At 36.7% G+C, this 25,830-nt stretch overlaps 1 protein-coding gene and 1 long non-coding RNA gene across 3 annotated transcripts in view; one reads left to right on the plus strand and one right to left on the minus strand.

Annotated features, from left to right (window-relative positions):
• The window catches only part of LOC122556051, a 14,683-nt gene extending 4,798 nt beyond the window's left edge, over nt 1-9,885 (plus strand). Inside the window, exons 1-3 of one of the 2 annotated variants that reach the window (XR_006313447.1) lie at nt 1,445-1,504; nt 1,627-1,802; nt 8,298-9,885. This is a non-coding gene — a long non-coding RNA (uncharacterized LOC122556051). Of the gene's footprint in view, nt 1-1,444; nt 1,505-1,626; nt 1,803-8,297 lie in introns of those variants that run through there. The other variant, XR_006313449.1, reaches the window with a different exon arrangement.
• Nucleotides 3,621-25,314, minus strand: LOC122556050. The gene is made up of 5 exons (XM_043702451.1): nt 25,191-25,314; nt 18,761-19,105; nt 9,911-10,081; nt 7,097-7,137; nt 3,621-4,972 (listed from the first exon to the last, which is right to left on the minus strand). The coding sequence occupies exons 1-5, from the start codon at nt 25,249-25,251 to the stop codon at nt 4,790-4,792; spliced, it is 801 nt and encodes a 266-aa protein (XP_043558386.1). The 5' UTR covers nt 25,252-25,314; the 3' UTR covers nt 3,621-4,789.
• Between the last annotated feature and the right edge of the window lie 516 nt (nt 25,315-25,830).

Consider the following 25,830-nt stretch of genomic DNA (forward strand, 5'->3'; position numbering starts at 1 on the left):
CACCCCCACTCCGGCCTATCACCCTCACCTTAACCTCCTTCCACCAATCGCATTTCCAACGCCCCTCCCCCAAGTCCCTCCTCCCTACCTTTTATCTTAGCCTACTTGGCACACTCTCCTCATTCCTGAAGAAGGGCTCATGCCCGAAACGTCGATTCTCCTGCTCCTTGGATGCTGCCTGACCTGCTGCGCTTTTCCAGCAACACATTTTCAGCCCTGATCTCACTACTAGGCTCGAAGCAAAACATGCTTTATCCATCTGCTATAGTTAAAATACAGACTAAATAAAAAGAAAAAACAAGAATTGGCTGAACTGTAACTCTATCTGAACACTTAATACAAGAATAAACTACTCATTAACTGTTCCAATATTGTAACATCCCATGAGCATACCCTTGGCAAAGGCAAATTCTGTGACATAGATTGCCTCACATGCAATTCTAGCAGCAGGAAGAGAATCCAAGCTTTTACCTGTAACACAGAGAGAGAGATGTCACAGTCTCACAGCCCTAACTGCTACTGAAAGCTATAACTATAAATCCTGGTTCTGTGGGAGCTTCACCCCACCTGTTCAAGCTGCTTTTATTGTTCCAACTTTAAAGAAAAACCAAGGCCTCACAAGCTATTTATTTTATTGGCTTGAATCAAACCACTCATAGCCTCTGTCTCAACTTCTCCATAATTAAAAATGGACAAATACACCTTTTAAATCCATAGTATTGCCACACTTGTTCTGGAGAATGTCTTCAGTGCTACAATTAGAATACTGTTGGGGCATCACATTTTCTGTATCCAATGCGCTATTTCTTGATATCATGTGGAGACTGAATCTGGATAATTTGAAACTGGTAACTATGTTGTGGGTGTTGGAGGAGGCTGAAATGAATCATCCATCATTATGGTTGAAGATGGTTGCAAGTTCTTCAATTTTGTCCATTGCAGTTATGTGCTGGGCTCCCCTATCATTGAGGATGAGAATGTTTGTGGAGTCTCTTCACTCTTTCATTTGCTTAATAGTTCACGAAAACTGGATGTGGCAAAACTGCAGAACTATGAATGTTGTGTTCATCAGCTCTGTCTATAAAATGTTGCTCCCATCGTTCAGTGTACGTGCAGTCCTGTGCTGTCGGTTCACTGTGTTAACACCTTAGCTTACTACTGCTCCCAACATGCATACAGTCCCCATTGAATCAAAGCTGATTCATCAGCTTCATATCAACGATAGACTGAAAGATCTGCTGAGCCATGACATAACAGATTTAGCCTACAGCACCTCATTGATGTACAGTTTTGCTGTATCTATTTAATATGGAGTCAGTTCTACATAATATGGCGGATAGTGTAGTGTAATATGTTGAAAATCTATTATGCATTTTATCCATTTAGGACTACCATATACATGCACCAAGAGAGAGATTCTAGATGGAGAATGAAGGAACCATGGTTTTAAACAGGATCTGCTCCTTCCTGAACCTTACTGTTGTTCCCAAGAGCTTCACAGATGGTATTGTCAGTCAGTCAATAAGACAGTGTGATGATCACTCTTACCATATGCTTGCCTGACTGGTGATATTAAGGCAATGAGGTAAAATAAATATTTTCTTCTTATTGTTTCCCTCACATTAGCTTCAGGCAGAGACATCCTTCAGGACTCAGCCAGTCAAGTCAGTCTTGATGTCTCTAAACTACTTTTGTTGATGGTCATTGAAGTCCACACCTGAATTACATTCTGTCATCCTGCTACTTTCAATATTTTTTTCAAATGGTGCTCACCATGGAGGCACATTAATTCATTAACTGGGGTAAGTAGCAACTAGTGAGATCCTTTCTTGCTCAAAATTTACCTCAACATGAAATTACATAGAATCGGGAGTCATGTTGAGGATGTCAGGGCCACTCACACCTGACCCTATATGACTGCATTGTGCCACCAGCTCTAGCAGATCTGTCCTGCTGGTGGTGATAAGTGAAGTATTGAACATTGGTTGTTAGCTATGATTCAGTAAGTGCGATTATTTCAGGCTGTTGTTTGACTAACCAGTGTGACAGCTTTCTCAAATTTCAAAGATACACTTTTTATTTACTATTAAAGATGCATAGCAAAGCATCAAGGAAATTAATTGTTAACACTTGCTTGTTTAATAATTTGCTGTGAAATCTATTCAGCAGGCATAGGGTTTGAGATATATGAAAGCACCAGGCAGCCAATGAATTTAGTTTCATATGCCTTTAATAATGAGAAAATGTTAAATTATCACATCAGTACTCCTCCAAAAGAACATTTAATAAATAGGTCACATTTATTTACATATATTTCTCACAATATTTTGTACAATCTTCCAAGGTCCGATGAAACTCAGGACTGGATGGTTGATCAAAGATCAGCTCTAATCAATTGGAAGTGTTATGAAGTCATACACGTGAGACTTGAACAAAAAGTGATAGGTTACTAGATATTAAAGTGAAATTTTCTCTACACCTGAACTCCAAAAGTAAAGATCTCAGAACCTGGAAACATATATTTTCAAACCTTCACAAAGCAGTATTATTTGTACTATAAATTTAATAAAGTGAATATGTGAAACCATAGCTAATTGATTATAAGGGATTTCTATGTAGACCACACGTAATGAACTCATCATTGAAATCCATAGGCAGATGATTCTATTGCAGGAAATATCAGATAATTTGACTCACATGTGTCTCATGTTTCATGGAGTGTGATTCATGCACTGTTCAATTAATCTACACGTTTTTAAAAATCAATAAATTTAAGAATTGTCATCTCTTCATATAGCAACAGTGTTCTGCTATTTTCATCTAATTTTAATCAACACTAGGGATGCATATTGACAATTTGAATGGTAACCTTTTGACCATTACTGAAATGCTTGCCAGATCAATTCCCCACATTGTTGGCAAAGAAATGGAAGCAACTCCGAGGATTTTCCTGACCTTTTTCTCCTAATTTATGTGGCCCTTTCCCATTCATCAGTATTTAATTCATTGCTTTCTCAATATATCTTAGATCAGTCCGTAGCTCTGTTACTTTAAGCTTCCAAATTTAATTTATTCCTGACAAATTCAGCTCCTTGTTGCTACTGGAGGTAAAATGTAAAAGTTGGCTGTGACAGCCCTGACAATAATGAGGATCATTTCAGAAAAGCTGCATATCACCAGGTGGTTAATGATCAATTTCATAACACATGGACTGAATTTTTGTTTCTTGGACAGGAACCTGATGTGGGATCAGTTCCATGCCCTGACCACTAAAACTGCTTGTTCTAGGCACACTTATCTCTATTTTAAAGGAATTTCACGACCAAGGTGTCTGCTCACCATCCCAAAAAGGATGATGGGTAGCATCCTGAGGCTGGAGGCTTTGTGGCCCAGTGACTAATTCAGATATAGACATGGATCCCTTTCAGGTTGAAGTGCAGTCCTTTCATAGTCTGGTCTAAGCCTGACACACTGGTCTGAGCATGTTGCATGCTAACTGGAAATGTTGATAAACCCCTTAATTACTTTAGAACATAAAGTAAAATGCCACAGATGTTGGAAATCTGAAATAAAAACAGAAAATGCTGGAAATAGTCAGCAGGACAGGGAGCAGAGAAACAGATTTAATGTTTTACTTCAGCCTTCATTTTCAACCTGAAATGCTAACTCAGTCTTCTGCACAGATGTTGTCTGACCCATTAAGAGTTTACTACATTTTCCACTTTTTCTCCTTCATTACATTATTTTGACCTTGCAGGGAGGTAGTAGTGTCAGGAGCTGTTCATGCCTCCAGCTTCTCTGAAAATGGAGTTGTGGTGTTGCACCAACACTATGGTCAGCAATGTTAAACTGGAGTCCAAGCTTTCCTCCTCAGGCAACTGAAAATGCAACCCCTAGCCTTTTACATAATGCTGTCTGTAAGACAGGCTTTGTGAGTTACAGTCCAGCAACTGACTCTATTAAACGCTTCAACTTGGTTGAATTGTTAAGTCACTCAAACGTTCCGTAATAGTCACTTGTGACTGTAAATGTTGAGTTTTGACATTCTGATTGTAAACTTGTACCTATATATTGATATCTTTGTTTAAAATGAAGACACAAAATCAGTATCACAATCTTACATCTTGGGAATTATATCAATCAGAACATGATGATCTGACTAATTTGATCATGCTATAGCCTTTCAAAATAAATGGCATCCATTACTGGCTAATGTGAAATCCTCACTTCAGGTCACATGAAGAATACTTTGCAACTTTGATAGTGCTAAAGAAGAATGCCATGCAGTTTTATTGATACTACAAATATATGTAGTGCCAGTGGATAAAGTTTTTAATTCACAGAATTAAAGTCCAGCACCAACTCAGTGAGATCACACCTAACATGAGCAAATCTTAAGAGGCCAGTCAGAACCAAAGTAGGAATGGTACAATGGCAATAGACCAATCAGCCTGAACAGTTGCCCATTATTTCTAATTGCTTGCGAATGGACTTCTCTAGATGATATCAACTTGAAAGTGTTCCTACAGAATCTAGTGATGCCTTCCTAAACTCTCTCTCATCCTTCCAGAGTTAGTCAATGAATTGTCATCCAGGTCAGATTGATTTTATTAGGATTTCACTTCCTCAGTGTTAGAACATGATCAATTCATACATGATGGTCAAATTGTGCCTTCTGTTTTCATAGAAGAAGTAGTAAGAAAGGTCATGTGATAATTCAATGTGATATCTGAGAGTTCACAGAACAAAGATAAGTAGTCAGATGTCACTCTACCAAATTTGTTATCCCTTAATTACCAGCAGTTGTTTTCTGCACACCAGTAGCTTGTTGTTGAGGTGCAAATACAATGGTAGCGTAGTATGAATCATCAGAGGCAATTGAAGAAGCTAGAGTCTGTCGAATATTTTGCCCCGGGACAGTTAGTGCAGCATAGTCAGGACAGAAAACTGTAGAAATTGGATCTTCTGCTTTCTAAAATTAATGAAAGAAAATGAATGTGAATAATACCCATCTTTAATTTGTGCATTGTATAGCTTTTCTTGAAGTAGAATCCTAAAGTGATTTTAGGCTTGTTTTGAGCCAAATTGATACAATCTCTGCAGCCTGATTCCAGAATGCAGTAATGTTAAACTCTGAGAGATCCCACAAAATCACTTAAACCTAGACAACTGGTGCTTCATAATATTAGCATGAGCATTAGGTAAAAACATTGAACAATGAGATAGTCCATGACAACTTTTTCATTTCTTCATTTACTTGTCTAGATGGTAGCCTTGCATAAAATCTCAAGTCAAAATTGAACTCAGGCCATATTGCTAAAATGTAGTCCAAGGGTCAGCATAATTGAATTAATTGAGATGAATTCCAGACATCAGGAACATTAATAAGAAATGGTCTGGAGGGATATGGGCCAGCGTAAGCAGGTGAGACTGGTTTAGTTTGGAATTATGGTTGGCATGGACTGGTTCGACCAAAAGATCTGTTTCCATGCCAAATGACTCTATGACTCCAACATTGGAAACTTTTGGTTTGGATAGGAATGATCTCAATAGCAGTTTTATGATTCAAAGGTTTGCATTACCTTAAAGTTGAAACCAATTAGAAACAAAACCAGAAAGGACTTGGAACATTAATTTTTGCTACGTCCTCAGGAAGGTAGGTAGCCGCCAGGTTCATCAATGCAGATGTGGAAGTGCTGCTGAATTAAGTCAGGGAGAGGGGGAAACACATTGGTTCAGGGCCCAACGCAACACTGGTCAATCATAGTGAAAGGAGACGTCGAGAACTATCACCCCACATCTGACAACTCAGCTCTGGCAATTATTGAATTTTCGTATCAGACTAAAAAAAGGCAAGAAGACCTTGCCACATTTACCAATAAAACAAAGTATTAAGTTAAATTTGCTAAGTATATTTTCCTAAAGGGATTGCCAGTAAAAACTAATTACAGATGAGGAAGGCTATGGGGTTCAGCTGTATTTTTTCAGATAGCAAAGTAATAATACCCCAAATCATTTAACTCAAATATTTCTTCAATTATTCCAGGACTAGCACCTCCGCTATGTTCTCTGTTCCACATATTGATCACTTTTCAAATGAAGAATATCCTGAGAAGAGGATATCGGAATTGTATGTAAATAAACAGATAAAATCAATGTGTGCTACAATGAAAATAGTTTGCTCAGGGATTTGATGGCCATATTTGGTTTTAGAAATGGCCATTTTGTTTTTATTATTTTACCTTTCTTCCAACAGCTTCATAAACCTCAGGAACTAGTATCAATGATATTCAAAATGAGATACAGTATAACAAATTAACAGGCCACAAGAATCCATGTAGAATTCTAAATCACTATTGTTCAGTGGTCAACTGGCATTGCTTTATCTTGTCAATATCTTTCTAAGAGAGTCCTTGCAATTATTTAGAATCAAATAGTCTTTTATTCTCTTCATTTTCTATAATACTGGAAATAAATTGGGACTCACTGAGGAAATGCAGCCAATTGCACAAGGTAACCTCAAAACCAGTAATGTGATAATGACCAAATAATCTATTTGTGATGTCGGTTGAAGGATGACTCTTGGCAGGGTTAATGCCTCTGCTTTTCAACAATACAGTGTCATACTGTGCTGGAGTATCAACCAAAGTCTTATGGTCAAGTTCCTAGAGGGTGACATGAAACCACATTGTTCTGACTCAGAGCTTTTGTTAGTTGCACTCTCTCTCTCTCTCTCTCTCTGAAATGAGTTTGGTACAGATCATGTAATCACAGCCACTAGGCTCATTATGTTATATATTTCTATTTCTTAGTTTAACATTGTTCTATTGACTTATTTACTTCAGGGTCAATACAAAACAGAATGGCAGATTCACCTCTGCACCTCACATCTACATTTTGTGGCTGATGGGGATCATGTGACTTCCTGAAATGGAAGGGGATCATATGAATACCTGTGCAGTGACAATTCAGTCGATGTTCATTGCACAGACTATCATCATTTTGAATAAGTTGACCATAGCAATAGAGGATCTGAGTTTATGAAATGAAATCAGCAAATGGTTTATTGCATGTCAATAACCTTGAGTACAATTACCTGGCAACTGACATCTGCTGGAGGAGGATTGGCATTAGGACCTATAAGAAGAAAGAAATGTGTAAAACGCATATTCACAAGCTGGTATGATACATTCGTAAGTGAATTGGATGAGAAAAACACCATCTGCTCCAACTGAAATCTTTGTACAATGTGATACCATTGTACATCTTAAAATGTGAAGAATGAAGCCTTTGAGCACACATAAAACTGTAACTTTCTTTCTATCCAAAGTCTGTAAGTTCAATAGGTAGTCACCAGTACTTTACCAGATTCGTCACAGGTTGCTTAGCTACCGTACAGTTATTCACCAGAAGCTGGACTCAAGCATTTTTGAACATGTTATTTGCAGCAACAACCACAGCTTTCAGAAAAATGGAACAAGGAGATTGCATGCAGTGTCAAAATTAGCTTTGTTAGTTTAATGGAATGAACTATGATTAAACAGATTGTTCTGTTATAATGCGACAGTTTTGTTCTCCTGCAACCTTGCGCTATAGAAACTCAAGCGATGGAAAATCGTGCTGTAGAAGGTTGCAAATAGAAAATTGTTACATCCATTCAGTAGAATGTTCGTATTATCCACATAAAGTCCACAATTCATCAATCGTGCTATAGCCAATTCGTGCTGACGAAATGTGCATTATAGCAGAATGACCTGTAATATCTTTAAAATCAAGGTATAAGCAAACTGAAGTAGAACCACAACTTAAGTTAATATTGTGCAGCTAAATTACTCTGTTTTGTCCTGTGTGACTTCAAATTCCATTTCAAAAATGATGAACAACTGGCCTCTGAATTTTATAGGTAGTTTTCAGAGTATCATAATTCTAATAACTCATTAGGTAAAAGCATATATTAATGCCAGATGGTTGATGGCAGAATTACTCCAAGGTGATGCGCTTTTTATATTCACAGGTTTTTGTATATATTGCTAGTTTAGACTGCATATCAATGTCTGAGGAAGGTCAGTAGTGATGGAAATTCAATCTCCACAAACAGATGGAAAGCCATTTCTGCATCTATCCATTTAAAAAAAATGTTGGTTTAAATTTCTCAGTCAGTTGATTTGCGCATCAGAACAGGAGACCATTACAAAAGATATTTTAGAAAACACACAAATTTTCTTTTGACTTTTAAACAAAAAGCTGTCAATGTATATGCAAAGCCTATAAATGTTTCTGTCCTTGTGATTTTGCAGAATTCAAGGAACGGGACAAAGTCATCCAGCAAAGCAGATGGGAACATCACAATGTGCTCAGAAATTATCTTTGGCACTTAAGATTAGGTCTATGTCCATGTACCTCTGTTGAAATAATCATAGGAGAGGGGGAACAGCAGATGGTTAATTTCTACATGTATTAATATTTTTCCTGAAAGTAAACATATGTATTTATCTTTGCTGACCAGTTATACTCTTTCCCTAATGGTGAAGCAGCTTCTAATAAGATCTAAGGAAACCTTCATTGTTCAATGCTGCTGCTGATTTTAAAGAGGTGTCATCTGCATTAAATGTCAAACTTGGAATTAGGGGAAATCAATCACTGAAGTTCGAAAATAAAATGTACACAAAAACATATGACATTGAGCATAGTACACAGTAACTCTTGAAATGCTATCTAATTGTAATTAACTGTGGTAGCAAATCATATCTCATTACTTTTGATTTTAATAGGTTGTTTATATCATTAATGAATAATCCAGACTGTTGGACTTTTAGCCTAAAGATTTTGAGTTCAAATCCCATTATGGCATTTTGAGAATTTGGAAGAAAATCAGGAAATAGAAAAGCTGACATCAGTAAAACTGTGAATGTGGGCACTACCCTCACTCACCTTTGGCCTGAGATGCCCCATCTATTGGGTGGGTGCATTATTGGCAGCTGCCAAGTCTCCTAGTAGTGCTGACAACAATGTGATGCTGCCTTAGACTGATTGGTAGACTTCCATCCCTGGGAAGGCCAATGAATGACCATTTAATGCCTGACAGGCTTTTCATTCATGTTGGATCTCTCCCATGGAACTGAGAGAGATACTCAGGCTATCCAGCTATCACTTAAGAACATGATTGGGCCTATTAAATCCTGCTTGATGAAGCTATTGGATTATCATAAAGACAAATGAGATTAATTAAAACAGAAATTGCTGTAAAACCAGCAGTTGTTCATTTAAAAATAACTCCTTTGTTTTCTCTTTGCCTTTCTGCCATTCTAAGTGATATTCTCCTGGATGGTAAGAATGTCTGTGTCCAAAGTCTTTGCCAATGTCAGTCCGTAACCATCTGCTGGAAAAGTGATAAAGTTGACTTGTTCCTTAATTTTATTCAGCTCACAGGAAAGATTCTGCTTTTAGTGTTTTGTATTTTTTTTTCTTTAAGAGTCTTCTTCCTTTTGAAATCTAGGAACTTTATCTCCAAGGGTATGGCTTATGCTTAGAAAATTTCCAAACGTAGCTTTTCTAACGTAAAACAACAACAAATCAACTGTTGTACAATAGTCTAGTGCTGCAACTCATCCAGATCAAACTATGTCCACCCATCTGCATGAGTTTAACTTTCCTTTTACCACTTACCTCAACTGGGATTTCCACCACATTTAGTCTGTGATCTTTGTCCCTGTACATATAATTTGTGAAAATTCTAGATTATAGATAAATGCAAATGGTTTAAAACAGATAAGTCCTGTGTGCTTGAAAAGTGGAAGCTTAGGTCCATGTGACTGTATAATATCTGACCAATTTGCTTCAAAGCCTTGTCTGAATTATCTGCTTGAAATATACAATTGATTAAATATAAAATAGATCTTCTGAAACTTACCTTGTTTTTTTGGTCGGTATCTGAATAAAAGATAAATTAGCAGGCAGATGATGACAAATGCAGCTAATACTGCTGCAACAATTATTTGAATTCTAGCTTCCTTATTCTGGAATTCTTCTGCCTTGTTATTGTCTGTGTTGTTTCTGTTCTGTGGACCAATCCACTGTTCTTCTGAAAATGAGCAATAATTCATTTAATGAATGACAGGAAATCTCAACAGTTATGGACTGTCAGAATAATATTTTACAAAAATGACTGTTGCCCACATTTTAAAACTTTTTTTTTGCTTGTAATTGAAATCAAACATATTAAAACTATAGTGAACACAGAGAATGCTGGCTTGGCAATGTCTGTGGAGAAAGAAGCAGAGTTAATGGTCTGAAGAAGAGACGTACTGGACTCAAAACTTTAATTCTGTTTTTCTCTTCACAAATGGTAGCAGGCGTACTAAATTGCTTCAGCAGTCTCTGTATTTCTTTCAAATTTCCTGTAGCCACAGTGTTTTGCTTTTACTATTAAACTGCAATATTTGTAATGCACACATTGATAATTGATTCATGGCAAGGCTATATATTTTACCACAGCTTTAGCAGTAGCATTCATCTTAATATTTGTAATGTTGTCCCAGTAAGGAAAAAAAAATAGCAGTAAAGATATTCCAAGCCACTTCTCTGAAACATCTGGTGGTCAGATTTGAAGCAACATATATGGAGGGCTCTTTACAAATCAAATGTCCACTTTCTTAGCTAAGATGTGATACAAGGCATTGAAGATACTTCTGTGTGTGTGTGTTTGTGTGTGCGTTTGTGTATGTGTGTGTTGGTGGAGATGGCAAGTGATGGCAAGTTGGAGGGGATAAAATAATCCAAAAAATTGATATAAATGTTAAAGAAATTACAGACGGTGAACTTTCTTCACAACAGTAATAGATACGTGTTTTGAAGGATGTCTTTATGTCAAACTGACTTCTGTATTCTTCAGTAATTTCTTGAGGATCTGGTTATTACAAATTATCTGGATTAACTTCCTTCAAGGGCCATCTTTGTTCATTTGTGAATATAATTAAATAAATTCCTACCTGCACTATTTACAGAGGAACCTTGATTATCCGAAGGACACGGGCGGGCAGTATTTTGCTCAGTTAACCGAACTCCGGATAATCGAATACCGGGTAACATAGTTTAGCCGAGCATTGGGACATTGCGATCTTGCCAGATAATCTGATATTTGGATAATTGAATGCCGGATAATCAAGGTTCCCTCTGTACTTGGCTATTTTGAATGGGATTCAGCTGGTGATAAAATAGCCTGATATGAACTTATGAAGATGAATTAACAAATGCACAGAAAGTAGCACTCAGAGGGTTTTCTGCATCAACATCAGCCTACTTTTACTAGTAATTTAATAATTTGCAAATTATTATTGGTGAGGCATTAATGGTTCTGATGGAATTAAAAGTAAAATGGATTGCTGTAAAGTCTGGAAAGATTAATAGCTGTCTGCTTCAGAAAGTACAGCAAGAGTTTGAACACCATTTTTGCTTGCTTTAATCTGCACCAAGTTGAACAAGTTAATTGAGAGGGAATTACTCAAAATTATGGTTTCCCGTTATTAAAAAAATGTAACAATGGTACAACAAAATGATAGCTACAGAAAACTGTTATTTTAAAAGGATTTACAGTCAAGTTGTCGAACCTAATGAAGATTATTGATTTCTTTTTAAACTTATTTCTAGCTAAGTGTTACACACACCAATTAAAATAATGGATCAATCTTTCCCTCATGAATGGTTTTAAAAATTGTTAATTGCTAATGGTTTGCATTTTTCCATTCTGTCACACAGACTCAACTGCATGCTTTGGAATAGATTTTGACCTGTCAAAGTAATAGTGAGGTGAATTGCACTCATTGTCATGGTCTACAATGGCTATACGAAAAGAGACTTTCAATGTTGTCTCACCATTGTTGAATGTTGCAACTTTCCTGTATTTGCATGGCAAACATGAACTAAATTTCTTGCACAAAAAGTCAAATATTGTAATTTCATGCGTAAATATTGTTTGAACACCATGCACATGTTTATTTACTGCCAAGCAACTTTGTTAAATCTGAAAATTAAAATTGTGGAATTCCATTCCTTCAGAAATTATTTGTTGTTAGAGATTTTGGAAACATCAGTTTTAAAACAAAGTGTAGAGAAACAAAGAAAAAGGCAGAATGTAAAATTGACTGCCAATTGGTAATCATTCATTTTGCTTCAAGTTAATTTATTTCAAGCCTCAAAAGGAATTCATGGTACTTGAAAGTTACACCAATAAATATGCGCTCTTTGCTGACTTCTTGTTTCAATCATTTATGTTATACGGTTTCCTGTTACAGTTTAAAGATAATCATCAAAGAGAAAATATGAGCAGTCAAAAAGTGAGATCAGAAGTCTTAGCAAGATTGAATGTTCCTACTTAGAGGCTGCAGGTGGAAAGTGTATCCCTTTTAAAAACATTTTAGTGTTTAATAACTAACAAAGAAATGTGGGCTCAATCTTTCTTATCTAACGGAATTTCCTCTTAACCATTAGTATTAACTGTGACAAATACTGAGTACACACAATTTTAGATTACGTGTACATTTTTTACATGTTGTGTCTAGTCATGAGACGCTCTGGGAAACACTTTGGGAAATACCCCTACATCCATTTTTATTTTATCATGTACATTTTGAAAAATCATGGAAACTGCTCTTTTTAAAAAAAAATTAAGGTAACATTTGTTCATTGCCCATTTTTGGATACAGACCCAATATCTCTGAACAATGTGAATGGAATATTCACTAGGTACTCCTGAGATTCTAAAGGTTGTTTTTCCCTTATAATATAGTGACTTTCTTATGAATCTCAGCCAAGGATTTCATATTCATAAAATCTCCTATTTATTAATAATTACTTTAGTAATATCTCCTGTGACTTACTGGGAATATTTTTATCACCAGGTTACAGGTTCCATAAGCAAATGTTTCCCTATCTGCACCCCTTATTGCCTAGTTGTTGGGCCACCATAGTCTTGATAAAGGGCTTTTGCCCAAAACATCGATTTTCCTGCTCCTTGGATGCCAACTGACCTGCTGTGCTTTACCAGCACCACTTTATTCTTGACCCACCATAGTCTTACCAGACCACAGGGGCTGCTGTCTTATCAGAGAGAAGTGACTGGTGGTGCATTAACCTGAGGGCTACCAGACCTCAGGAGAGGGAAGAGGTTGAGAAGGAGAGTCCTTCATGGTGACTAGTGATGGGAATTGAAGCAATGCTGCTGGCATCATACTGCTCTGTAAACTGACAATCTAGCCAACTGAGCTAAACTGATTCCTTGTCTAGTTGTATCTGTATATAAGATCATTATTTTTCTGTTGATCAAACTTTTTGAAACCACTACTCAAATGATTCTTAAATGAACTGACGCAGATCAATTGAATTTGATAGCATTCTTTCTGATGTATCAAACTGGTTCCAGAGAGTCTCACAAAGGTAACCGTACAATCATAATTACACAGAAATATGGATTTATAGAATATAGATACACAGCTTTCCATGTTCCATTTAAAACAATCCAATCTTTCCTCATATGGTAAAGTTCTCAATTCCAGGTAATTTCCTTGTAAACTGCCTCTGTATCCTCTCCAATGTCATTGCAGAACTTCTGCAATTATCCATAGGCAATAGTCTAGCTGTGACTTCTAATTATGTTTTACACAGTTCCAGTTTAACACTCCCTACCCTAATGATTATTACCTGAGGCAATTAAAGTATGTACTCCACATGTCTTCTTAACCAATTTACTGTCTACTACTTCAGGGATCTGTGTTGTTCCTTTTCTTAGTATCCTACCATTTATTCTTTCTGGAATTCCTTTGCTTGTTTGCCCTGCACAAAATGCATATATGTCACATTTCTTTGGATTGAATTCCATTCTTCCATTGAGCATCTGGAAAATTTATAAATAAATTGATGGCAGCTTGTTAAAAAAAAAGTGTCTTTGGTGTTTGTAATGAACATGTAAATATATGCTTTGCATTTATGATTTTATGACAAATCACAAACAGAAAACATGCCCCATGGGTCTTTATAAAACTGCCCATGAGTTTATAGTTGGGAGATTCAGTGAGCTCCTTAGTGATTGTGAGATGAATGGAGCATATGAAGATTCCTTGTGTCAACTATATCCTGCAGATCATAGACCTAGAAATCTCAGGGATGTGATCCTACTGTTATGCCAGGACTGCATGTGTTGGTGACTTCTGCTGTTGACCCTGCCCAGAATCCACAGGGTCAGTTGAAGGCCATTTTACTTGCGTGAGGTCATATGACATTTGCCTGCTCAAGGCAGCTATAACTGGAGAGGAATTCCTTTCCACAGACTGGAGGGAAATATTGGATTTCCCCTGTTGCATCAAAACTGTGCATCTTTGCCTTCATTAAAGCTTTCCTCCTTAAAACCTGGATCCAATGTGGTCTTCACTGCTGTTTGAGAAGATGTGTGAAAGAATTACCATTCCTGAGTATTTTTAGTAAACTAATTGAAAGTTTAATTCACGGGACTGAAAATGTTTTGTTCCCTTTCATATATAACGAAAACATACCCCATGAAAAGTTCAATGAAAAGTTCAGGGACGCATGCCAGGAACAGTAAAGATGTCTCTAAAAGTAAGGTATTAACCTAGTGAAGCAGAACTATTTGAATGCCGAACAGCATAAGCAGTAGGTGTTAGATAGAGCTAAGTGATCCCACAACCAAAGGAATAGATCTAAGATCTGCAGTTGTGCTACATCCAGTTGTGAATGCTGGTGGGCAATTAAACAACTCACTGAAGGAGGATGCTCCACAACAATCCTCATCCTCAATGATGCCTGAACCCAACATAGCACAAAAGATGGGACTGAAACATTCGCAAGAATCTTCAGCTAGCAGTGCCAAGTGGTTGAACCTTGTCAGCCTGTAGACGTCTCCAGCTTTACAGATACCAATCTTTCACCAACTCTATTCAATTCACTCCACAGGGTTTCAAGAAATGGTTGGACGCACTAGATTTTGCAAAGGTAATGTGCCCTGACAATATTCTGGCAATGGTATTGAAAATATGTGTCAAGAATGTGCTGCACTTTTTGACAAGCAGTTCAATGTAGCCACAACACTTGCATCACAACATGGGAATTTGCCCAGGTATGTCTGTACAGAAAATGCAAGACAAACCCAAACTAGCCAATTACAGCATTCAATCACCAGTAAAGACTTAGAGAGTCTTATAAATAGTCAGGCCACTCAGCCTCTAACCTTATCACAGCATTAGTTCAAATATGGACAAAAATGTTGAGCTCAGTGGTGAAATGAGAGTGACCACCCTTGATTGTCATCAAGGCCGCATTTGACTGGGTGTGACATCAAGGAACTCGAGCAAAACTAGAGTCAGCAGAAATTGGAAGAAAATCTCCCACTGGCTGCAGTCATACCTGGAACAAAGAAAAGTGGTTGTAGTTGTTGGAGGTCAGTCATCTAAGACATCTTTGCAGGAGTTCCTCAGGGTAAGTGTCCTAGCACCAACCATCTTCAGCTGCTTCTCAATGACCTTCCCACCATCATATGGTTAGAAGTGGTAGTGTTTGCTGGTGATTGTGCAATATTTAGGATATCTTAGATACTGAAACAGTTGATGTCTAAATGAATCAAGACCTTTACAATATCCTGGTGTTGGGCTGACAAGTGGCAAGTAACATTTATGCCACACAAGTGCCAGACAATGATTATCCAACAACAAAGATTTGAAGCATTTCTCCTTGACAGCCAATGACTTTTCCTTAGTTGAATGAGCATTGACCAGAATCTGAACTGAACTAGCCATATAAATACTGTAGCTACAATATTAGGTCAGAGGATAAGAGTCCTGTAATGGTAATTCGCCTCCTGACTCCCCAAAGCCTCCCTAACATTTACAAGTCAGGACTGTGATAGAATACTCTCAAGTTGCCTGGATGGGTACAGCTCCAACAACACTCAAGAAGCTTGACACCATCCAGGACAAAGTAACCTTGTGGACGACTACCAAATCCAAAAACATTCAGTCCCCCCACCACTGACCTTCATTGGCAACAGTGTTCAAGATGGACACCAGAAATTCTCCAAAGCACCATACACAGCATCCTCCAAGCCCCCAGCCACTACAATTTAGAAGGACAAGGGTGGCAGATACACGGGAATATCACAACTTGCAAGTTCTCCTCCAAGCTACCTACCTCTTGATTTGGAAATATATTGCCATTCCTTCAGTGTTGCTGGGTCAAGATCCTGGAACTCCTTCCTTAATGACATTTTAGGTTTACCGACAGCACATAGATTACAGCACTTCAAAAAGACAACTCACCACCATCTTCTCAACCGCAACTCGGGATGGACAATAAAAGCTGACCCAGCCAATGGCGTGCACATTTCATGAATGAATAGAAGTGATCTTAACTCAGCAAGTGGTTACCTATTTCTAGTCTAAGTGGAGCCTCTTTCTGGTTGCATTAGAACTGCATCTACCTAACACCGACACTGGCAAGCAAACAAAAATTTCTATCTATGGTATTAGAAATAATAATAATCATAGAAACATAGAAGCCCTACAGTGTGGAAACAGGCCATTGGCCCAACAAGTCCACATCAACCTGTTGAAGAGTAACTCACCCAGACCCATTCCCCTAACCTATTACTCTACCCCTGACTAATGCAACTAACCTCCACATCCCTGAACACTATGGGCAATTTAGCTTGGCCAATTCACCTAACCTGCACATCTTTGGATTGTGGGAGGTAATCTTCTGAACAGTAGTTTCAAGAAAATAAACAATTTGCAATAGTTCCAATTACACATCATTTTATCAAACATGTAACATGGATAAAAAAAAAAGTTTCAGGCTGGAGGTGGGGGGTGAATTTGGGTATTTTTTGAGTACATTTTAAAAATGACTAATTTGTTCTCATTCATTTTTTCAAAACTAAGAACTTTTAAAATTTTTTAGTGCAAATATTAAATTGCTATTGTAAAACACAACACGCTCAGACATTCAAGTCCTTTAGATTTTTCATGTCATTGGAAGTTAAAATTTTAGTTCCCTGATTCCAATCTGTGCAATTTACATAAGAATTTTCAAAGACACTCAAATAAAGCACAAGCCTGAAAAGTCTCACATCAATTTCCACAGTTAATAGCAAAGGAGGTATGTGTCCATATTAAGCTGAAAGGAGACTTTGCACTCAACCCATATTGAATGCAATGGAAAAGCATTTGATAAAGACAGATATTCTCAAAGAACATTAATCTATCTCTGAAATAAACACCAAAGGATGAGAATTAAAATGAAAATATTGAAAAATAGTGAATCATCAAACAAAAAAGGAAGAAATGAAAAGCACAGTTTGGCACTGTAACAGAGGTGGAGAGGGAAAATAGTACACGCATCAAAACTGGTTGGACTAAACATGGCCTTTCTTAACCATGTTATTGGTATGTTGTGCAGCTGCAGCAACCTTTACAGTTCCTGAATCTGGTTTACCTTTAGCTTTGTGCACACAAGAATGTGCTCATGTTTCTCTGGCTTCACAATATAGAATAGTTTTATACCAACAATTCTCAAGGTATTTTAGAAGTCACAGCCAAAGACTCATGAATCCAGTCTTTGGAACTATCTGTGCATTGACAATAAGAAGGAGGACTCTGGAATACTATTCTCATTAAACAGTGCACTCTCATTTTACATAAACTGAAAATTGCTGTTAATGGAAATCATAACTTTTTTAATCATTGTGCAATGGAAATAATATACATTTTTCATCATTGTACAATGCTAAATAGATTCATGGATTTATTCTTGGGCTTAATATAAATTCCAGTAATGTCCTAATATATATTTCCTAAATTAGTTTTTGAAGTTTGTGATTTGTAGTTGAAGTTCTGAAAGATTATATTCTGCTAGCTTCTCTACATTTTGGAATGTAACTTCTTCATATAAAGAGTTTTTAATTCACATCGAAAATTTCAATTAATAAAGCATTTCATCCAAGAAGGATATCTGAAATGCACCCTTTTGATGTTGTTAAACTACAATATTTATTCCTGATGGGTTGTTTTAAGTTTTGTTTTATTCATTCACAGGACATGGGCATTCCTGGCTAGGCCAATATTTATTGCTTGTTCTTAATTATTAAGAGTGAACCACTTTACTTTGGGACTAGAGTTGTATGTAGTCCAGTCCAGAAAAGGATGGCAGTTTCCTTCCCTAAAAGACTTTAGTAAACCACATGGGTTTTTCCTGAAAATTGACTATGGAGTCATTATCATCATTAGACTCTTCCATCAGATTTTTAGAAATTGAATTCAAATTCCTCCATCTGCCATGGCAGGATTCCAAGTGCCCAGAACATTACCAGGATTTCTGGATTAGTAGTCTAGCAATAATACCACTCGGCCATCAACTCCCCAGTATTCTAAAGATTTATCTTTTCAGACAGTTATGACATAAACATCAAACTAAATGTGGGCAATGAAGAGTGCTGGTTCAAATCAAATATCAATGTGTGTTGAGTTAAGAAGGCAGCTTAATTTTGGAATTTTCTTACAGAATTTGACATCTTACCCGCAATGTGGAATATGGATATACACTCTACTGAGGAATTTAAAACAACTCACACTTGTAATTTTTAAATCCCTATGTCATCGTTCTGAACATATGTAAATATGAGTGAATGATAACATTCAGCAATTTAACCTTTGATAATGCATTAAATTATTTACTTAGATGCTGAGAAAGATCAGAAACATACCAGTAACAGTAAGGTTTGTTGCATTGGCTTTCGTTATAATCTCAGGGCTAGAAAATGAGAACAGTTCACAACCATATTCTCCAGAGTCATTTTTCACCAGCTGTGTAATTGACATTGATGCCTTATAGGTGCTAAGGTCCCATTTAAAAAGGACACGGTTAATGGCTGTGAAGTTCTTTGTCCTTAAATTGATTTCTCCAATCTTTGATTTACTTGTGTATCTGTACCATACTAATCTCATGTCTTCAGTGGCATTTCCATTGTGAAGTTCACAGTAGATCTGAGCTGACTGACCAGATTTCTTCTCAATACTCATAGGATACTGTTTCAGAATTAGTGATTCACCTGAAAATAAAAATCACAGAGACATTAACATGATAGAATGGTGTAGCCCATTTCTCCTCATTTTTCCTAATGTGGTCAGTTAGTATGGTTGAATTACATTACAGTGAGGCCAAATTCGTCTCAGCTTTAGTAATTACAGGAGACAATTGGCTGAAATCGTACTCTTTACAATCAGTGACCTCTTACAAGGATCCATATTCACAGTTCTCATTGTTTTCTATTTATATATAAAAATATTTTTAAAATAATCTTTATGTCCCTTATAATACTAAAGCTCATGTACACTTGTCTTCCACTAACTTTGGTTCAGGTTTCGATTCATTTATCTCAACTTATCACTTATTTGCAGAACAGATTGCAAACCGGGTGTGCTTTATGCCTTTAAATATATAAGCCTTTGTATTGAGTCCTGAGACATTTGCAACTGGTTTAATTAACATATAAGCAACATACCTACCCATAGAATAAGGGTCAGACTTTAACCATTCATTTTTGAATTGTGTAAGTGATATTGTTTGAGCTGTTGTGCTCTTTTAATTGTAAAAATTGTTATCGTGAGAATATTATCAAGCCAGGAACATTATCGCACGGCAAGACAATGCTGAAATTTCTACATTGTAGAATATTGAAATTTCCACTGTCTTGAGATTCAGGTAGTCTCCTTGTTGAATATCTGCAGGAGTGTTATAAATAATAAGCAGGGGAAAATAAAGAATAATTGATTTCTTTTTGTTTTCAAAAAGTTATTGATATAACTGATATAATTTCAAAGATACTGTACAACAGAAATGTCACACACCTATTACAAAGTTAAAGAATTACATTTAGAATATTGCAGGAAATCATTTAGAATGCACACATACACAGCTATTGAAACTATCCAGTGATATTAAAGTACTACAAAAAAGTTAAATGGTCACAAAGGTTTCATTGCACTCTTTTTGAACAATACGCCTAGATGTCCAAAAAAAACAGAAATTGCTGGAGAAACTCAGCAGGTCCAGCAGCATCCATGGGAAGAAAGTGAAATTAACGTTTTAACTTTGGTAACTCTTCATCAGAACCTCACAAGAGTTTTTTTGTTTCATTGTATAGTTATCAATGCACATTTAAATGTAACAACAGCTGATAATAGAGTTTACCACTGTAGCCTTTCATGTGGAATTATGATTTGCTTAATAGTTACCACTGCACAAGATAATTTTGACATGCCCATTTTGGAATGAATGTTGAAAAAAGATTATGAGAAAGATGGAAGTAGAGGGGATTGGAAAAAATCCTTTGAAAGCACATGATTGTTTTATCAGGCATCAAATTGATCAATTTTACAAAATGTGACAGAAACTAACACAACATATACCTATTATGTACTGCACTCAGAATTCCATTTGTGTTTGGTGATTCTTAATGGAAATGCAGCATTAAACTGCTGCTTAAACTGACCTGTCAACAATTTACTATTCTTTCGTACTTTTATTCAGTATTTATTTATTTTTATACTTTCTTCGGGATTTATTAGTTTTTATACGTTCTTTGTATTTCACGCACACACTAGAAAGTATGACATAGGTGATTAACAAACAAAGAAAACAGAAAAATAGTTATTGAAGTTACATGTCATGCACAATATTTTTTAATTACAATTAAAATTGCTTTCATGTGTTGCCTAATTGATTTAATGACATTTCTGTGACGTTGTATCAACGTTTTCCAGCAAATGTAAGCCAGCAATGTTTGAGCAGATTTATGATTGTGGTATTTACAGTACTCTGAAACCTTGTGTTGATGGTGTTCAAAGTAGTCTATTAACCTAAATAGAGGATTGGCTAAATAATAGAAGCAAAATTATTTGAATAATGAGAACATTGTCAGGACAGAAACCTGTATCTACTGGTGTGCACCAAGGATCAGTGCCAGGCCATAATCTGAATAACTTGGAGGAGGAAAGCGAGGTTTATGGATGACATAAAAATAGGTGGAAAAACAAACGGTGAGGATAACACAAACAGTCTGCAGACGAATATAGACAGTTTAGGAGAGTGGGCAAAAACTTGGTAGATGGAATATAATGTGGGGAAATGTGAGGTTATGAACGTTGGCAGGAGAAATGGAGAAACTACATATTACAGTTTTTTTCTGCTCTAAAGCATGTTATGGTAATGCAAATTCACTGTAACGTGATTGATGAACTGGGGACACAGTTTCTAAAGCACAAACTTTTAAAGCTTGTACTGGTTATAATGCGATTCCAGTCCCATTAATTTAAATGATGCTGCCATTACATGATTTTCTTACAGCACGGGATTGCACAAGAATGGAACAACCGCGTAATAACAGAACTGATTGTGTTTAAATGGAGAAGGGCTGCAGAGAAGTGCAGTACAAAGGGATTCGAGAGTCCTCATGCATGAATCACATAAAGCTAGCATCTAAGTTCAACGGGTAATAGAGAAGGCAAACGGTGTGTTGATATATATTTCAAAGGGAATGCAGTACAATAACAAGGAAGTCTTGCTAAAACTATGCAAAGCACTACTTAGACCACACCTAGAGTACTATGAACAGTTTCCCTTATCTAAGTGAAAATGTACTGCTACTGGAGGCAGCCATCAGATTGCATTTGCAAGATTGACCCTGTTTAAAGAGAAATTTTCTTATAAGAAGAGATTGAATGGATTGGGTCTGAACTTATTGGAGTTTAGAACAATGAGAGGAGACCCTATTGAAACATACAAATTCTTAGGGTAGATGAGGAGAGGTTATTTCCCCTTGTGGGACCAGACAGTGGAATTTCAGGTTAAGGATTGCATGGTTTTGAGAGCGATAAGGAGGAATTTCTTAGAGAGTCACAGAGTCATAGAGATGTAGAGCACAGAAATAGACCATTCGGTTCAACTCGTCCATGCCGCCCAGATACCCTAATCTAATCTAGTCCCATTTGCCAGCACTTGGCCCATATCCCTCTAAACCCTTCCTATTCATATCCCCATCAGATGCCTTTTAAATGCTGTAATTGTACCAGCATCCACCACTTCCTCTGGCAGCTCATTCCATGCACGCACCACTCTCTGCATGAAAGAATTGCCCCTTCGGTCCCTTTTATATCTTTCCCTTCTCACCCTGAACCTAAGCCCTCTAGTTCTGAACTCCCCCACTCCAGGGAAAAGACCTTATCTGTTTATCCTATCCATGCTCCTCATGATTTTATAAACATTTATAAAGTCACCCCTCAGCCTCCGATGCTCAAGGGAAAACAGCCCCAATCTATTCAGCCTCTCTCTAAAGCTCAAATCCTCCAACCCTGGCAACATTGTTGTAAACCTTTTTTGAACTCGTTCAAGTTTCACAACATCCTTCTGATAAGAAAGAGACCAGAATTGCACACAATATTCCAAAAGTGGCCTAACTAATGTCCTGTACACCCACAACATGACCTCCCAACTCCTATACTAAATGCTCTGTCCAATAAAGGAAAGCATTCCAAATGCCTTCATCACTATCCTATCCACCTGTGACTCTACTTTCAAGGAACCATGAACCTGCACTCCAAGGTCTCTTTGTTCAGCAACATTCCCTAGGACCTTACCATTAAGTGAGTAAGTCCTGCCCTGATTTGCTTTTCCAAAATGCAGCCGCTCATATTTATCTTAATTAAACTCCATCTGCCACTCCTCAACCCATTGGCCCATCTGATCAAAATCCTCTTTGCTGTCCACTACTTCTCACAGAATTTGTGGAATTCTTTCAATATATATTCAAAGCTGAGACAGGCAGATTTCTAACCAGGAAGTAAACCAAGGGTTATGGGGAAAAGGAAGGAAAATGGAGCTGAGGATTATCAAATCAGCAATGATCTCATTAAATGACGGAGCAGACTTGATGGGATCAATGGTCTACTTCTGTCTCTTACATTCTTATAGTGTAGTCAGTGTTGAAAAATCCAAAGCCCCATCTATGAAGGATATTGCTGATCTGGAGTGAAAGGTTTAAAAACATTTTGACCATCTTTTGTTCTGACCAAATTGGAAGCAGTCATTGATAAAATAGTTCAATTTTGCTTTGTTGCCATCCATTAAAACTAACAACAAACCTCAACAAATAGCTTGTGCAGAGAAGTGGAAAACAATTTTCAAGAGAAGATTGAGGTCAAATGGAGATGGAGATAGCAATATTGTGAATTGAAGAACAGGGATTTTCTTTTAGTTTTCCAGAAGCAGTCTAAGCTAAGCCTATTGTTAAGTCTCCTATAATGACACATTGTATTCTGCTTTTAATGTTACAAAAAGACAGAGCTGAATTATACAACATTTATGGAAGTGACGAGAGGTATGTTTACACTGGAACTTTAATGTTGCTGTAAAACAGTTTTGTAGTCTCCTATGACATTTTAACTTTTGAGTAAGGTTCTCACTGAGCTGTCTAAAATCATTTGGATTTGACAAGAATTTGAAATTATATTGCACTTGTCACATCAGTAAGATGTGAAAGTACTTCAAAACTAATGGGTTATTTCTGAAACGTAACTGTTGTGAAGGCAATAAAGTTGGTGCCAAGTTTAGATTTTGGGTGCTTTTTAAATATATCTAGAAACAATTCAGAAGTAAGAAGCATACAAATACACTTAGCCATTAAAACATTTAGCACTCAGATTTGTATCTAAAATTTGAATGTGTCCCAAAGTGTGAGCCTGATCTCAAGCTTGAAAACATACAATTTAGTAAATGTGATGAGTTCTCTCTAAAATTCAACAAGCCACTAACATTCCACTTTTAAGACAACATAAGATTGCAAGCTTCTTTTTGACATTATGGATAGCTTTGCCGTGAAATCCCATTCTCAAAAATAAAATAATTTAAAATCAAAATTGTAAAAGTATCATTCTTCCATTTATCATTAAAAAATGGAATTTTGGGCTACATTTCATTGCCCTTTCTTAACTCCAGTTCTGCCTTTCTGCCCCTGGTTCATATCCCAAAGCAAAACTTTTACCCCGACTCTCACAATCACCCCACGAGCGCCATTTAGAGAAATTTTAAATTTAAATTTTAATATCTTTGAGCAAGAAAGAAGTAGAATTCTGTATTCTTATAGCCAAATATATAGCATTAACAATGATTTCATTTTTTTTACAGATTTTAAGCTGTATGTAATGGTTATCAGTTGCTGCACAACAACAGAAGTATGTCAAAGGAATGTTATTACAGAGGGTGTGATAAAAGGAAAAAGCTGCAAAGAGAACTGTCAGATGTGATTTTTTTTTGCAGACTGTCCTTTCAGAAAGGTTCACGATATAAATGGTTTTCCAGTTTGCCAAACATAAATATATATCTGAGTTGAGTTGAATACCTGATATGACACAAGTATGATGTTAAAAACCAGTCACACATACCTAGTGTAGACAATACTGTTGATTGTATCACTCTTACTCATCAAGTGAGCACATTTATAGATTACGAATGGAGAATACCTTGAGCAATATACCCAGATTTTCATCTTTGCTATTTTCTTAATGTTCAGCTTAATGCCCTATTTGACAACCTATTGCTCTTGACCTCAGTGGGACCCTATTATCTACAGTATTGGCGGATGATAGTATGCAATAGACTACTGAAAACCAACAAATCCTTGAGCTTACAGTAAGAGAATACACAGTATAAATAATATACGAAACTATGTTTTGGAAATTACAGTGAGTGATTTTGTTGTGCAAGTCTTTAAAGTAACATTATCAAATTCTCTTCCATGCCAGTTTAAGAGAACGTGTTTATTATAAATCAATTTATGGACTAACTCTACTGAAAAAAGCAAAGAAAGAAATTTCATAAAAATGCACCATATATTTCTGCAATGGTTTTGCTGACAGTAATTTCTTGACTATCGTACAATGCAATATAAATAATAAATGATTTATCAGTGACCTGAACTCATTGGAGATAATGTATGAGACCTTTAACTGGATTTCACAGTACTAAACATTCTAGATCAATTTGAGTTCATAAAAGTGCTTGAAAAATCTGCTTCCTTTTAATCTAAAGTCAGTTTTCAACATCAAAAGACTACAAAGTAAAGAGAAACCCGTACTCACCCAAAGTCATAGAAAACATCAAGAAGATTTGTTGAGCAAACAACATGGTTATTTCTATCATGACTTCAGGCAGAAACAGCCATTAATGAGTCAAGATGATTGAACACTGCACATTCTCTTAGTACTCAGGATAACTATGAGCTAGTTTCCTTCGTAAGTGAGTAACAACCAACGTCTTGATTTTGAGTATGTATCACACCCCCACAGAAACCTAACTGCTGAATGGGAGCTTCCCCTGCCTGGTTTGCAGATCTCACATTTTCTTTTAATGTGGCCCAATTAACTGAGGGTGGCCTCGGATATGACGCTACCCTCCCATTATGAGGGGACCCATTACGCTATGGGGTATCATAATACTAATTGATTTGAATGATTCCTGAAACAGATCACACAATTACCGCACCCCCGAAATGTACACTTTCCCCAAACTTTCCTACACGATAAACAACATTGTTCAAACAAAACACATGATACCTACAAATCGGGACTTACTGTTTTAGGGCTGTTTTCTTCATTCTTAATTGTTAATCAATGTGTTTCCATAAGGGGTAATGTACTTACATCATTTAATTTACACTTCCATGAAGGCATCCTGATTAACCAGCGATAACAACAGCTGATAAAATATTGGTAGAGACAG

This window comes from Chiloscyllium plagiosum, chromosome 13, assembly GCF_004010195.1.
Source record: "Chiloscyllium plagiosum isolate BGI_BamShark_2017 chromosome 13, ASM401019v2, whole genome shotgun sequence".
Lineage (NCBI taxonomy): Eukaryota > Metazoa > Chordata > Chondrichthyes > Orectolobiformes > Hemiscylliidae > Chiloscyllium > Chiloscyllium plagiosum.

What these genes read in the sequence shown, in the direction of transcription:
- LOC122556050 (XM_043702451.1), bottom strand. Translation starts at nt 25,251, where the DNA reads ATGATAGAAATAACCATGTTGTTTGCTCAACAAATCTTCTTGATGTTT. An exon ending in AACAAACCTTACTGTTACTG is followed by an intron (nt 10,082 to 18,760) that starts GTATGTTTCTGA and finishes GCTCATTTTCAG; the next exon opens with AAGAACAGTGGATTGGTCCA. An exon ending in ATACCGACCAAAAAAACAAG is followed by an intron (nt 7,138 to 9,910) that starts GTAAGTTTCAGA and finishes TTCTTCTTATAG; the next exon opens with GTCCTAATGCCAATCCTCCT.